The sequence below is a fragment of the Hyperolius riggenbachi genome, chromosome 8 (genome assembly GCF_040937935.1).
Source record: "Hyperolius riggenbachi isolate aHypRig1 chromosome 8, aHypRig1.pri, whole genome shotgun sequence".
Lineage (NCBI taxonomy): Eukaryota > Metazoa > Chordata > Amphibia > Anura > Hyperoliidae > Hyperolius > Hyperolius riggenbachi.
The window spans coordinates 85,346,183-85,361,226 of NC_090653.1; the positions used below are offsets into that span (position 1 = coordinate 85,346,183).

The 15,044-nt window shown below is 45.6% G+C and overlaps 2 protein-coding genes across 5 annotated transcripts in view; one reads left to right on the plus strand and one right to left on the minus strand.

The window, feature by feature from the left end:
- The window catches only part of LOC137529005 (cytochrome P450 2C8-like), a 190,139-nt gene that overhangs the window by 88,281 nt on the left and 86,814 nt on the right, over nt 1-15,044 (minus strand). The gene's annotated exons all lie outside the window — the stretch shown is intronic.
- Nucleotides 1,375-15,044, plus strand: part of LOC137529004 (cytochrome P450 2G1-like) — an 86,779-nt gene continuing 73,109 nt past the window's right edge. For all 4 annotated transcript variants that reach the window (XR_011023542.1, XR_011023543.1, XR_011023544.1 and 1 more), the window contains exon 1: nt 1,375-1,398. Coding sequence is in view for 1 of the 4 variants with exons in the window: in XM_068250861.1 (XP_068106962.1) it covers nt 1,391-1,398 (8 nt within the window). In the remaining 3 variants the exon portion in view is untranslated. The remainder of the gene's footprint in view (nt 1,399-15,044) is intronic.

Consider the following 15,044-nt stretch of genomic DNA (forward strand, 5'->3'; position numbering starts at 1 on the left):
CCTGGTTCACAGCCAGGCATAAAATCTGGGTTGTCCCAGATAGGTATCAGAGGGGACGGCCATGGAGACATGGTGGTAGCAGAGCGTACTTTAGAGAACACTCTCAGGGTGTTGTTGACCAGGTTTAATCCAGACCACTCCCTCTTTTGGTTAATTGACAAACAAGGCAAGTTTATCAAGGGATACAGCGTCACAAACTGCTCAATTCCAACCCATTGTTTGGCCTCCGCATGTCTGTGCTAGTCGACCAGCCTAGTGAGAACTGCTGCGTAGTAATAATTTTGTACATTAGGTAGAGCCAAGCCTCCTGCGTTTTTAGGTCTGAAAAGAATCCTCCTTTGAATACGAGGGGGTTTGCTTTTCCAGATGTATCTATTAAAGTTCATCTGAGTCTTCCTTAAGAAGGAATTTGGAATTTGTATGGGGAGAGCCTGGAACAGATATATGAGACGCGGCATCAGATTCATTTTTATTATCGCCACCCGCCCTAACCAAGAGAAATGTGATTTGACACTTTTTAAGGTCTGCTGCCAAAACTTCTAGCAGTGGTGGGAAATTCTTACGAAATATGTCCTTGAGGTCCGGTGTAATTTTAGTTCCCAAATATGTTATGTAGTGTTCGTTCCATTTGAAAGGGAAATTCCTGGCTAGATTGTGTTGGAGATCTCTGGGTAGGTTTATATTAAGGGCTTCACATGTCTATGTTAATCTTGAATAAGGATAGTATACCAAATTGTCTAAATTCGTTAATTAGATTTGGCAGAGAGATAAGAGGATTGGAAATGTAGAATAAGAGATCATCAGCTGAGGCCTCAGCTGAGATCACCCCTGCTGAGGCCTCCAATATCAGCATTCTTGCGCACGTGGCACAGGAAAGGCTCCAGGGACAGGGCGAATATGAGAGGGGAGAAAGGACAGCCTTGGCGGGTGCCATTGGATATCTGTAATGATGGTGAGAGAGTTCCATTAATTCTAATATGTGCATAAGGATTAGAGTATAAGGCTTTTACATATTTAAGCATTCTGGGTCCCATATTAATATGTCTGAGTACTGACATCATCCAGGTCCAGTCCACTCGGTCAAAGGCTTTTTCGGCATCGGTAGAAAGCAACATTAATGGTCAGGGGCGTACCTACCGCCCATGCAAGGGATGCGGGGGTGGGGGGGCCCGAGGGAAGAGGGGGCCCGCAGCTCAGGGGTCCACCACCCGCCCGCATGCATTAACAAGCAAGCGGACGAGTATGACACAAATTGGGAGCAGGCTTTTGCTGTCTGGTGCGGAGGCGTGCACTAGGACCTGGAGGCATACTTCTCGTCAACCTCTGTATGCTTCCTTATCAGCCCCCCTCCCCGCCCCGCCTCCTCAAGCAAGCAGGATACTAGACTCCCATGGCGAGGTAATCCGTTATGAGTCTTCTTTCTTCTGCAATCTCCTGCAGACAGGGTGATAAATGAGGCCAAATGTTATGTCTGCTGCTGCGTTGGCTGTCTGTGTGTATGTAGTGTGTGTGTCTGTGTGTTTCGCTGTGTATGTAGTGTGTAGTGAGTGTCTGTGCATCTCTCTGTGTGTCTCTCTGTATGTAGTGTGTAGTGAGTGTCTGTGTGTCTCTCTGTGTGTGGCTCTGTATGTAGTGTGTGTAGTGAGTGTCTGTGTGTCTCTCTGTGTGTGGCTATGTATGTAGTGTGTGTAGTGAGTGTCTGTGTGTCTCTCTGTGTGTGGCTATGTATGTAGTGTGTGTAGTGAGTGTCTGTGTGTCTCTCTGTGTGTGGCTATGTATGTAGTGTGTGTAGTGAGTGTCTGTGTGTCTCTCTTTGTGTGGCTATGTATGTAGTGTGTGTAGTGACTGAGTGTCTGTGTGTCTCTCTGTATGTAGTGTGTGTAGTGAGTGTCTGTGTGTCGCTCTGTGTGTGTGGCTATGTATGTAGTGTGTGTAGTGAGTGTCTGTGTGTCTCTCTGTGTGTGGCTATGTATGTAGTGTGAGTGGCTGTGTATGTAGTGTGTGTGGCTGTGTATGTGTGTGCGGCTGTGTATGTAGTGTGTGCGGCTGTGTATGTAGTGTGTGCGGCTGTGTATGTAGTGTGTGTGGCTGTGTATGTAGTGTGTGTGGCTGTGTATGAAGTGTATGTAGTGTGAGTGGCTATGTATGTAGTGTGGGTGGCTGTGTATGTAGTGTGAGTGGCTGTGTATGAAGTGTGTGCGGCTGTGTATGTAGTGTGGGTGGCTGTGTATGTAGTGTGGGTGGCTGTGTATGTAGTGTGAGTGGATGTGTATGAAGTGTGAGTGGCTGTGTATAAAGTGTGAGTGGCTGTGTATGAAGTGTGTGCGGCTGTATATGTAGTGTGTGCGGCTGTGTATGTAGTGTGTGTGGCTATGTATGTAGTGTGTGCGGCTGTGTATGTAGTGTGTGCGGCTGTGTATGTAGTGTGTGTGGCTGTGTATGAAGTGTACAGGATCTTCTCAAAAAATTAGCATATTGTGATATAGTTCATTATTTTCTGTAATGTACTGATACACATTAGACTTTCATATATTTTAGATTCATTACACACAACTGAAGTAGTTCAAAGCCTTTTATTGTTTTAATATTGATGATTTTGGCATACAGCTCATGAAAACCCAAAATTCCTATCTCAAAAAATTAGCATATCATGAAAAGGTTCTCTAAGCGAGCTATTAACCTAATCATCTGAATCAACGAATTAACTCTAAACACCTGCAAAAGATTCCTGAGGCTTTTAAAAACTCCCAGGCTGGTTCATTACTCAAAACCGCAATCATGGGTAAGACTGCCGACCTGACTGATGTCCAGAAGGCCATCATTGACACCCTCAAGCAAGAGGGTAAGACACAGAAAGAAATTTCTGAACGAATAAGCTGTTCCCAGAGTGCTGTATCAAGGCACCTCAGTGGGAAGTCTGTGAGAAGGAAAAAGTGTGGCAGAAAACGCTGCACAACGAGAAGAGGTGACCGGACCCTGAGGAACATTGTGGAGAAGGACCGATTCCAGACCTTGGGGGACCTGCGGAAGCAGTGGACTGAGTGTGGAGTAGAAACATCCAGTGTCACCGTGTACAGGCATGTACAGGAAATGGGCTACAGGTGCCACATTGCCCAGGTAAAGCCACTTTTGAACCAGAAACAGCGGCAGAAGCACCTGACCTGTACTTGACACTGGGCTTCAGGAATTTTGGCATTTCCCTCTCCCCAGTCTTCCTCCAGACTCTGGCACCTTGATTTTCGAATGACGTGCAAATGTTGCTTTCATCCGAAAAAAAGTACTTTGGACCACTGAGCAACAGTCCAGTGCATCTTCTCTGTAGCCCAGGTCAGGCGCTTCCACCTGCTGTTTCTGGTTCAAAAGTGGCTTTACCTGGGGAATGTGGCACCTGTAGCCCATTTCCTGCACACAACTGTACACAGTGGCTCAGGATGTTTCTACTCTAGACTCAGTCCACTGCTTCCGCAGGTCCCCCAAGGTCTGGAATCGGTCCTTCTCTAGAATCTCCCTCAGGGTCCGGTCACCTCTTCTCGTTGTGCTGCGTTTTCTGCCACACTTTTTCCTTCTCACAGACTTCCCACTGAGGTGCCTTGATACAGCACTCTGGGAACAGCCTATTCGTTCAGAAATTTCTTTCTGTGTCTTACTCTCTTGCTTGAGGGTGTCAATGATGGCCTTCTGGACTGCAGTCAGGTCGGCAGTCTTACCCATGATTGCGGTTTTGAGTAATGAACCAGGCTGGGAGTTTTAAAAGCCTCAGGAATCTTTTGCAGGTCTTGCTATGTATGAACAGATACTGGTGCTGTACTGTATGTGGTACCCAGTATATAACAGTATACAGGTGATTGACTGGTTGGATTGGTCAACTCTCCCTCTCCACAAGCGGATTGGTCAGCTCCTTCTACACCTGTCAGATCTCGCACATGCTTGCCTGTGCCACTTCACTACAGTCCTCAGCAGTGAGATCAGTAACAGGAAAGGGCGGGCCAGACGAATGGAAGAGGCGTGTTTTATGGGCACAGTGCAATCTCTTTCTTCCATACCCTGGGCGTCCCAGACCTTGCAGCATGATCGATGAGCTCCCCTCCAGCATGTGTGGCGACCACCAAATCTCCAGCACTCTGTAATCATCAGCATGTCGCGTATGCGCATCGCGTATCAGCATTGGGTAAACATCAGCATATCCCATATGCGCATCATGTATCACCCGGCATCAAAGACACCTGGCGTATAAGATGACCCCCAACTTTTCAGAAGATTTTCAAGGGTTAAAAAGTAGTCTTATACACCAGAATATACTATATATACAGTGGGGTGCGAAAGTTTAGGCAACATTGTTAATCGTCATGATTTTCCTGTATAAATCGATGGTTGTTACGATAAAAAATGTCAGTTAAATATACCATATATGAGACACACACAGTGATATTTGAGAAGGGAAATGTAGAGATGTAGCGAACGGTTCGCCGGCGAACGGTTCCAGGCGAACTTTGGGGGTTCGCGTTCGCCTGCACCAGGCAAACTTTTGCGGAAGTTCGATTCGCCCCATAGACTTTAATGGCCGCCGACTTTAACGGTTAATAGCAAAGTCCCCTTACATAGTAGAAACACCAAAAGTGTTGGGAATGTTAAGTGGAATAGTGGGAACTAGAGGAAAACAATTTTTTTTCAAAAAGACCTTATACTTTTTGAGAAAATCAATTTTAAAGTTTCAAAGTAAAATGAGCCAATTCATAAAAAAAAATAACCGATTCATTAAAAAGAACCGGATGATTCAAGAACTGTTAGTATAGCAGAGAATGCGTCCTGAGCAGGACGTGAAGCTGCCGGCTTGCTGCTGTCTCTCCCCACCTGCCTGCACCTGTCACCCTCACCTAGCCTGGCACCCTGCGCACCCATGTGTGCCAGGCTAGGTGAGAGTGACAGGTGAGGAGGTGGGGAGAGACAGCAGGAGCCGGCAGCTATGCGTCCAAAAGGAGGCATTCTCTGCTATGTGGGAGGCGTCGGAAATCTTCAATCAACTTAATTGAAGATCACAACATAAGAGGATACAGTTCGTTGGATCGTTTACCGTGGATATTGGCGTGGGAAAACTTTTTTAAAGGTACAGGTAAGTATTTATGGTTAATTTAGAATAATAAAATACTTTTCTCGTGGTTGCGTTTTTATTTCATTTAACCCTTTGTGGAAATGGGTAAGGGGTGCACCCCTATACTCGTTTCTCCTGGGAGGGGGGCAGGCATCTGGGTTCCCCTTCTTAAAGGGGACTCCCAGATGCCACCATGAACCCCCCCCAGGGAGTCGTCGCCCCCACCTCCGGTGCCCCAGGATTGGACAAGGGCTCAGGGGAGGAGGGGAAGGCTTGGCCGCCCCTCCCCCCGCCTCCCCCGAAGCCCCCCCATACCATGGACCATGCGGGCTGGTATAGCTCAGGGTGCGAATCCCCAGTCGGCAGGGGCTCCGCATTCTGGCTATCCCAGCCTGCATGGGGGACAAGGGGTTACAGAGGCTTGGGAGGGGGGACCCCACGTCATTTTTTTTCAAAAAAATTCCCACACTCTAAACATAACCCAAAAATTTAAATTTAAAAAAGAAAACATTTTCAATTTTTTTTAAAAAATATTGTTTCCCAGTATCTTTTTAACATATCCTGCAAATTTGGTGTTGCTGGGATTTAAGGGGACTTTGCTATTAACTGCTAAAGTCAGCGGGAATTGTTTCCGCCGCGGAAATGACAGTACGCGATTTAAATAGATATATTTTCCTCTTTGAAGATTTAAAATCGATTTTCTCAAAAACTATAAGGTGTTTTTGAAAAAAAAATTTTCCTCTTGTTCACAATTTTCTTCTTAACATTCCCTACACATTTGGTGTTTCTGGCATTTAAAGGGGCTTTGCTATTAACCGCTAAAGTCGGCGGGCGTTTAATTTTCCCACGGTCAGAAGAAGAATATTCAAAATCGATTTTCTCAAAAACTATAAGGTCTTTTTGAAAAAACATTTTTCCTCTTGTTCACAATTTTCTTCCTAACATTCCCTGCAAATTTGGTGTTTTTAGCTTTTTAAGGGGGCTTTGCTATTAAACATTAAAGCCGGCGGGCAGATATTTTCCAAACGGAAAAAAACGAAAAATAACTAGCGATAGTGGTTCTCTATGGGGCGCCGTTTTTTAACTACGGTAACTGGCGCCATTTTTAACGGACCCCGCAGGCCATTCCCTATCGATCAGCTCACATTTTATGCTTTTTGACTGAAAACTTTTCACAAGGATTAAGAAGTTGTTCTCCGTAGATGAGGAAAAAAGGGGGTAACACCCCTCCACCTGGGGTGGACTTGATATGACGTAGTACACACAATTGCTCACTACCAGTTCAAGCAAATTCCTACCTTTATCTGGTCAGCAGGCGCCAGTCAGCCAATCAGGTGTACGGTCATACACCCTTTGCCTGCCATACCAAATCTAGCAGGAATTGCATAAATTAGCATTCAGGTGGGAGGCTTCGGTTGAATGTAATTGATGATTACATCTTTTTTTAAGTTTCTTTTTTGCAGCTTCTAGGATGTGGTTGACAGGTGTTTAGGGAGGGGACTGTGTGGGAGATGCCTACACGAGGCGGTCCCTGTAAAAGATGTAATCAACGATTACATTCAACCGAAGCCTTGGACGTGATAACAACATAGGAGAGAAGTAATTTATAACTAATTTTACTCTGGAAGAAATGTACTTCTTATTTGTATGTGTTTATATATGTTTTAAATTTTAAGTTTTTTGCGACAGTTGTCCTTTAATGAGATTGTAAAGCAATGTAGGTGAAGCATAGAAGTAAGTCATTAGCCAATAAATAGCCTCATTCTGCTTCAAAACTTTTTCCTTATACTGAAATGAATGCTTGCCACTGTTCAGTATAAAGCAACTGATTCTGTTCATGCCAATCCTTTATGCCATTCAGCCTATTTCCATAGACAAAATAGCGTATGATTAATTGTAAGGTTTAAGCTTATCCTGTTATCAGCCATCGTAACATATGTTTTTAGTGTTTCACTGTTATACAGAGGCGTATCTAGAGGGGTGCAGGCGTGGCTCATGCCATGGGCGCCACAGCACCATAGGCGCCATGGCCGTCTCTTCCTTCCTCTGCCCCCTCCTCTCTCATGCTCCACTACCATACTGAGGGATGCCGCTTGTTACTTATACTTGGGGGGCTAACTCTAACAACCTATACTGGGGAAGCTACTTATATGGAGGGGGGGTCATCTAAATACCTGTGCTGGGAGGGGGGCACCTCTGGCTACCTATACTGGGGTGGACACACCTCTGCATATCCATACTGAAGGGAAACCTCCAGTATGGATATGGGGCGCAATTTCAGTGTTTGCCATAGGCGCTATATTACCCAGATACGCCCCAGCTGTTATATTTAATTTATATGCACTGATGCACTCATTTCTTAGGCCAGAAGGTGGCACCCGACTCTATGTACCACGGAAAGATGGGAATGTTAAATTATGCACACCCCCATTACATCCATTGGATGTACGATTGCGCACCTTTGATTGTTGCTGATGTTTGTTATAGATGACAGCGCAATCTAGTGGCAGAATAGGTTTCTGTAATATGCGACCAATAGGTCGCATAGTTTGTGCACATGAGCGCTTATCTGCACTATGGATGCCAGATACCTTCCCCTCCTGGGCAATGAACTCCTTACAGGGCTGTGGAGTCGGAGTCGGAGTCGTGGAGTCGGAGTCGTGGAGTCGGGCAATTTTGGGTGCCTGGAGTCGGAGTCGGGAAAAAATGCACCGACTCCGACTCCGACTCCTAATGAATTTGTAACTGTAATTAAAATAGAAAATATGATAAAATGTTCTATTTCTCAGATAATAGTCATTAAAAATAATGTATATATACAGTATATATACAGTAATAGCTGTGCTTAGTCCACAAAAATGAAATAAACCAATCAAAATTAGTTACTTGTGCTGCTTCAATAAAGCAGTCCCCGTATTTTTAAGGTCAGATATACATATCTGATTGTGACTGTATATATGATGTGTACACAGGAATCTCTTATATATACTAAATAACATCTATGCTGTAAGAATAAAGCCTGATGTGTAGCTGTGTCACTAATAGAGATGGTCTACGAGATGGAAATAATTCTGCATTGATGCGGATTTATGCAAATGTATGCACTCCCTTTGCTGATGAAATCAAATAATTTGATATGTTGTTAAAATTTGGTTTGGTGACTACAAATTAAAGGGTACCTGAGACGGATGAAAAGTAAAGTTTTATACATACCTGGGGCCTCCTCCAGCCCCCTTCAGGCTAATCAGTCCCTCGCTGTCCTTCACCACCCGGATCTTCTGCTATGAGTCCTGGTAATTCAGCCAGTCAGCGCTGTCCGGCCGCATGCCGCTCCCACAGCCAGGAACATTCTGCACCTGCGCAATAGTGCTGCACAGGTGTAGTATGCTCCTGGCGGCGGAGTGTGTGCATGCGCACCACGCCTGACTGGCTCAAGTACCTGGACTCATAGCAGAAGATCCAGGTGGCGGAGGAGGACAACGAGGGACTGATTAACCTAAAGGCGGCTGGAGGAAGCCCCAAGCAGGGGCGGACTGACCATTAGGGCACTCGGGCACGGACCGAGGGCCCGTGGTCAGGGGGGGCCCGCCAGAGAAGCCTGACCAGGAGGGGAGACAGCCAGTGAAGGAGGGCAATGGGCATAGCAGCGGAGAAGGGGGGTAGTTCCCCCCCCTTCTCTCACCTTGGGGCCTTCCTTCCTGGCTGTCCCCTCCATAATCTGTAATGTGTCGGACAGCTGGAAGCGGCTGACAGCGGGCGGAGACGCTGTTCAGCCACCGGAGGGATCGCTGATCTGTGTGCAGCTAGTGTGGGCTTGAGAAGCCCAGACTAGCTGCACACAGATCAGCGATGCCTCCGGTGGCTGAACAGCGGTAAGTCTCCGCCTGCTGTCAGCCGCTTCCAGCTGTCCGACACATTACAGATTACGGAGGGGACAGCCAGGAAGGGGAGCCCCAAGGTGAGAGAAGGGGGGGGGGAACTTCCCCCCTTCTCCGCTGCTATGCCCATCGCCCTCCTTCACTGGCTGTCTCCCCTCCTGGAGACACCTACAAGCCTGGCTGCTTATACTGGGGGCACTTATAGACCTAGCTACATATACTGAGGGCACCTATAGACCTGGCTATACTGGGGAGACCTATACACCTGGCTGCATATACTGGGGAGACCTATACACCTGGCTGCATATACTGGGGGCACTTATACACCTGACTACATATACTGGGGGCACTTATAGACCTAGCTACATATACTGGGGGCACCTATAAACCTGGCTATACTGGGGACACCTATACACCTGGCTGCATATACTGGGGAGACCTATACACCTGGCTGCATATACTGGGGAGACCTATACACCTGGCTGCATATACTGGGGGCACTTATACACCTGACTACATATACTGGGGGCACTTATAGACCTAGCTACATATACTGGGGGCACCTATAAACCTGGCTATACTGGGGACACCTATACACCTGGCTGCATATACTGGGGAGACCTATACACCTGGCTATACTGGGGAGACCTATACACCTGGCTATACTGGGGAGACCTATACATCTGACTGCATATACTGGGGGCACCTATACACCTGGCTGCATATACTGGGGGCACCTATACACCTGGCTGCATATACTGGGGGCACCTATAGACCTGGCTATACTGGGGACACCTATACACCTGGCTACATATACTGGGGACACCTAAAGACCTGGCTATCTATACAGGAGACACCTATAGACCTGGCTATCTTAAATGGGGACATCTATAGACCTGGTTATCTATTCTGGGGACACCTGTAGATTAGGCTACTTATACTGGGGACACCTATAGACCTGGATACTTCCACTGGGGATACCTTTTGACCTGGTTACCTATACTGGGGGCACCTATTGGCGGAACTGCTGCCAGATTAACTATTTTTGGGGAACTGCTGCTCTCAGATTAAGTGTATTTTGAGAAACAGCTGCCAGATTATGTGTATTTTTGGGGAACCGCTGCCAGATTGTGTATAATGGGGGAACTGGTGCTTCCAGATTCTGTGTATTTTGGGGGAACCACTGCTGCTACATGTATTTTTGGTGATCCGCTGCCAAATTATGTGTATTTGGGGGAACCGCTGCTGCCAGATAACGTCTATTTTGGGGGAACGACTGCCATATTATCTGTATTTTGGAGAAACCTCTGCCAAATTGCATGGATTTTTGGTGAAATGCTGTCAGATTACATCTATTTTTTGGGGGAAACACTATGGCAGAGTTCAGACTTCCCCGGCAGACCTTTTACACCACTGCTAAGGTCATGTATATTTTGCCCCACCCATGACCACGCCCACATTCTGTTGCGTGACCACACCCATTTTTGGCGCGCCGCACTTAGCGCGGCGCAGGGATTTTTGTCAGTGTACTATATCTCAATATAACATATTTACTGTTGTCAATAAATGATTATATCTTAGTCTGTAAAAATATAACGTGAAAGGTGGGAAACACTGGTATGGGGGCCCCATAATCTCCTATTGCCCGGGGGCCCCATGAGTTGTCAGTCCTCCCCTGGCCCCAAGTATGTATAAAACTTTAATTTCATCTGTCTCAGGTTTACTTTGTTACACAGTAGTACTATACTCTACATATGCACTCCCCACAGAGCTGCAGGGAATCCACTGAGAATGCTGTGCACATTGAACACAGAGGTGTTGTCTGTTTACAATCTCCTCATTCCCCTGCAGAGTACCTGCACATCATTCTTACATGTACCCACACTTACATTGCCTAGGGCCTGATAGATGTTCTTTGTTCCGGTTTGTACCTTTTACAAGTACTCTTACCAAGGACTAGTTTTAGTCTAAAGGGAATAAATATAGTAGTCTACATATCCTTCTCACTTCAGTTGTCTTGTAAATTTCCTAAGCGTTGGCAGTTAAGAGACGAATTTCATGTTACATACTTTTAATCAACAAAATTGTAATATGCAAATTAGAGGAGTCGGAGTCGGTGGAATCCTAAACTGAGGAGTCGGAGTCGGAGTCGGTGGATTTTTGGACCGACTCCACAGCCCTGACTCCTTACACTGACGTCTTCGTTGCTTCTGGAAGGGGCAGGGTTTCTCTACTTGATATACAGGAAGTACGCATGACGCCATGTTTAGTGGAATGCAGCGTGACCATGAGACCAGCAGGACTCGAAACGGCTGTCGCCGATCCCACCTGAGCCTAAGGCGCCCATCTCCACCCCCGCAACCGCTGCACAGCATGTACAAGGTGTACCAATGATGATGTAACACTCCTGTACTTATAGCTTTCACCAAAGGCAATAAATCAAGTTGAGTACAGACAGATGGTGCAAGTTACTGCTTCTTTGTATAGGAATGAAGCAACTGATTCTGTTGCCTTAATGGCTTTGTGGCTTTGTTCTATCCAGAAAGGACATCTAGCTGCCCTTCCCCCTTTCTACCCCATCACACTTCTGCCAGCCTCCCTGCTGTACTTTATTCTTTAATGAGCTACATGGTGCAGGGTAAACGCTTGCTAAATGCCAGACTATAGTAGAATATCTCTGGTATAGTAATCAGCTGGCTATAGTAAACTCAGTCCACAGGTCCTGGCCATGCGGCCGTATAAAAATACTTTGTGCGACCAATTCTGCTACAGTAAACTTCTGACATAGTAGGCTAATTGGCTAAGTTCCTTGACGTTTAATACAAAGGGATTCTACTGTAGTAAAAAAATAAATCACTTACCAGCCCTTGATCCAGCGTAGAAAGTTTGCAGAAGTTTGCTAGAAGTTTGCTGTATCTCATACGAATCCAAAAGGAGGAAGCTTTCCAGCTGAAATGATCTTATAGTGCCCTGGCCTCTGGCCAGCACACTCCACCTTTAAAGAGAGTCTGAAGCGAGAATAAATCTCGCTTCAGACCTCATAGTTAGCAGGGGCATGTGTGCCCCTGCTAAACCGCTGCTATCGCGCCACTAAACGGGGGTCCCTCACCTCACAAATCCCCTCGGTGCAGCGCGGGAGCGCTTCCTGGTTGGGGGGCAGGCATCTGGGTTCCCCTTCTTAAAGGGGACTCCCAGATGCCACCATGAACCCCCCCCCAGGGAGTCGTCGCCCCCACCTCCAGTGCCCCAGGATTGGACAAGGGCTCAGGGGAGGAGGGGAAGGCTTGGCCGCCCCTCCCCCCCCCCCGAAGCCCCCCCATACCATGGACCATGCGGGCTGGTATAGCTCAGGGTGCGAATCCCCAGTCGGCAGGGGCTCCGCATTCTGGCTATCCCAGCCTGCATGGGGGACAAGGGGTTACAGAGGCTTGGGAGGGGGGACCCCACGTCATTTTTTTCAAAAAAAATTCCCACACTCTAAACATAACCCAAAAATTTAAATTAAAAAAAAAAAATTTTTTTTTTTTTAAAAGTATTGTTTCCCAGTATCTTTTTAACATATCCTGCAAATTTGGTGTTGCTGGGATTTAAGGGGACTTTGCTATTAACTGCTAAAGTCAGCGGGAATTGTTTCCGCCGCGGAAATGACAGTACGCGATTTAAATAGATACATTTTCCTCTTTGAAGATTTAAAATCGATTTTCTCAAAAACTATAAGGTGTTTTTGAAAAAAAAATTTTCCTCTTGTTCACAATTTTCTTCTTAACATTCCCTACACATTTGGTGTTTCTGGCATTTAAAGGGGCTTTGTTATTAACCGCTAAAGTCGGCGGGCGTTTAATTTTCCCACGGTCAGAAGAAGAATATTCAAAATCGATTTTCTCAAAAACTATAAGGTCTTTTTGAAAAAAACATTTTTCTTCTTGTTCACAATTTTCTTCTTAACATTCCCTGCAAATTTGGTGTTTTTAGCTTTTAAGGGGGCTTTGCTATTAAACATTAAAGCCGGCGGGCAGATATTTTCCAAACGGCAGCAAAGCAAGGGTTAAAACGAAAAATATCGTTTGGGAGCAATACAAATATAAATATAAACGATAAATTTCGTTTTTAAAACCGGCGCCGTTTTTTAGCTGTGGAAAACGAAAAATAACAAGCGATAGTGGTTCTCTATGGGGCGCCGTTTTTTAACTACGGTAACTGGCCCCATTTTTAACGGACCCCGCAGGCCATTCCCTATCGATCAGCTCACATTTTATGCTTTTTGAGTGAAAACTTTTCACAAGGATTAAGAAGTTGCTCTCCGTAGATGAGGAAAAAAGGGGGTAACACCCCTCCACCTGGGGTGGACTTGATATGACGTAGTACACACAATTGCTCACTACCAGTTCAAGCAAATTCCTACCTTTATCTGGTCAGCAGGCGCCAGTCAGCCAATCAGGTGTACGGTCATACACCCTTTGCCTGCCATACCAAATCTAGCAGGAATTGCATAAATTAGCATTCAGGTGGGAGGCTTCGGTTGAATGTAATTGATGATTACATCTTTTTTTAAGTTTCTTTTTTGCAGCTTCTAGGATGTGGTTGACAGGTGTTTAGGGAGGGGACTGTGTGGGAGATGCCTACACGAGGCGGTCCCTGTAAAAGATGTAATCAACGATTACATTCAACCGAAGCCTTGGACGTGATAACAACATAGGAGAGAAGTAATTTATAACTAATTTTACTCTGGAAGAAATGTACTTCTTATTTGTATGTGTTTATATATGTTTTAAATTTTAAGTTTTTTGCGACAGTTGTCCTTTAATGAGATTGTAAAGCAATGTAGGTGAAGCATAGAAGTAAGTCATTAGCCAATAAATAGCCTCATTCTGCTTCAAAACTTTTTCCTTATACTGAAATGAATGCTTGCCACTGTTCAGTATAAAGCAACTGATTCTGTTCATGCCAATCCTTTATGCCATTCAGCCTATTTCCATAGACAAAATAGCGTATGATTAATTGTAAGGTTTAAGCTTATCCTGTTATCAGCCATCGTAACATATGTTTTTAGTGTTTCACTGTTATACAGAGGCGTATCTAGAGGGGTGCAGGCGTGGCTCATGCCATGGGCGCCACAGCACCATAGGCGCCATGGCCGTCTCTTCCTTCCTCTGCCCCCTCCTTTCTCATGCTCCACTACCATACTGAGGGATGCCGCTTGTTACTTATACTTGGGGGGCTAACTCTAACAACCTATACTGGGGAAGCTACTTATATGGAGGGGGGGTCATCTAAATACCTGTGCTGGGAGGGGGGCACCTCTGGCTACCTATACTGGGGTGGACACACCTCTGCATATCCATACTGAAGGGAAACCTCCAGTATGGATATGGGGCGCAATTTCAGTGTTTGCCATAGGCGCTATATTACCCAGATACGCCCCAGCTGTTATATTTAATTTATATGCACTGATGCACTCATTTCTTAGGCCAGAAGGTGGCACCCGACTCTATGTACCACGGAAAGATGGGAATGTTAAATTATGCACACCCCCATTACATCCATTGGATGTACGATTGCGCTCCTTTGATTGTTGCTGATGTTTGTTATAGATGACAGCGCAATCTAGTGGCAGAATAGGTTTCTGTAATATGCGACCAATAGGTCGCATAGTTTGTGCACATGAGCGCTTATCTGCACTATGGATGCCAGATACCTTCCCCTCCTGGGCAATGAACTCCTTACAGGGCTGTGGAGTCGGAGTCGGAGTCGTGGAGTCGGAGTCGTGGAGTCGGGCAATTTTGGGTGCCTGGAGTCGGAGTCGGGAAAAAATGCACCGACTCCGACTCCTAATGAATTTGTAACTGTAATTAAAATAGAAAATATGATAAAATGTTCTATTTCTCAGATAATAGTCATTAAAAATAATGTATATATACAGTATATATACAGTAATAGCTGTGCTTAGTCCACAAAAATGAAATAAACCAATCAAAATTAGTTACTTGTGCTGCTTCAATAAAGCAGTCCCCGTATTTTTAAGGTCAGATATACATATCTGATTGTGACTGTATATATGATGTGTACACAGGAATCTC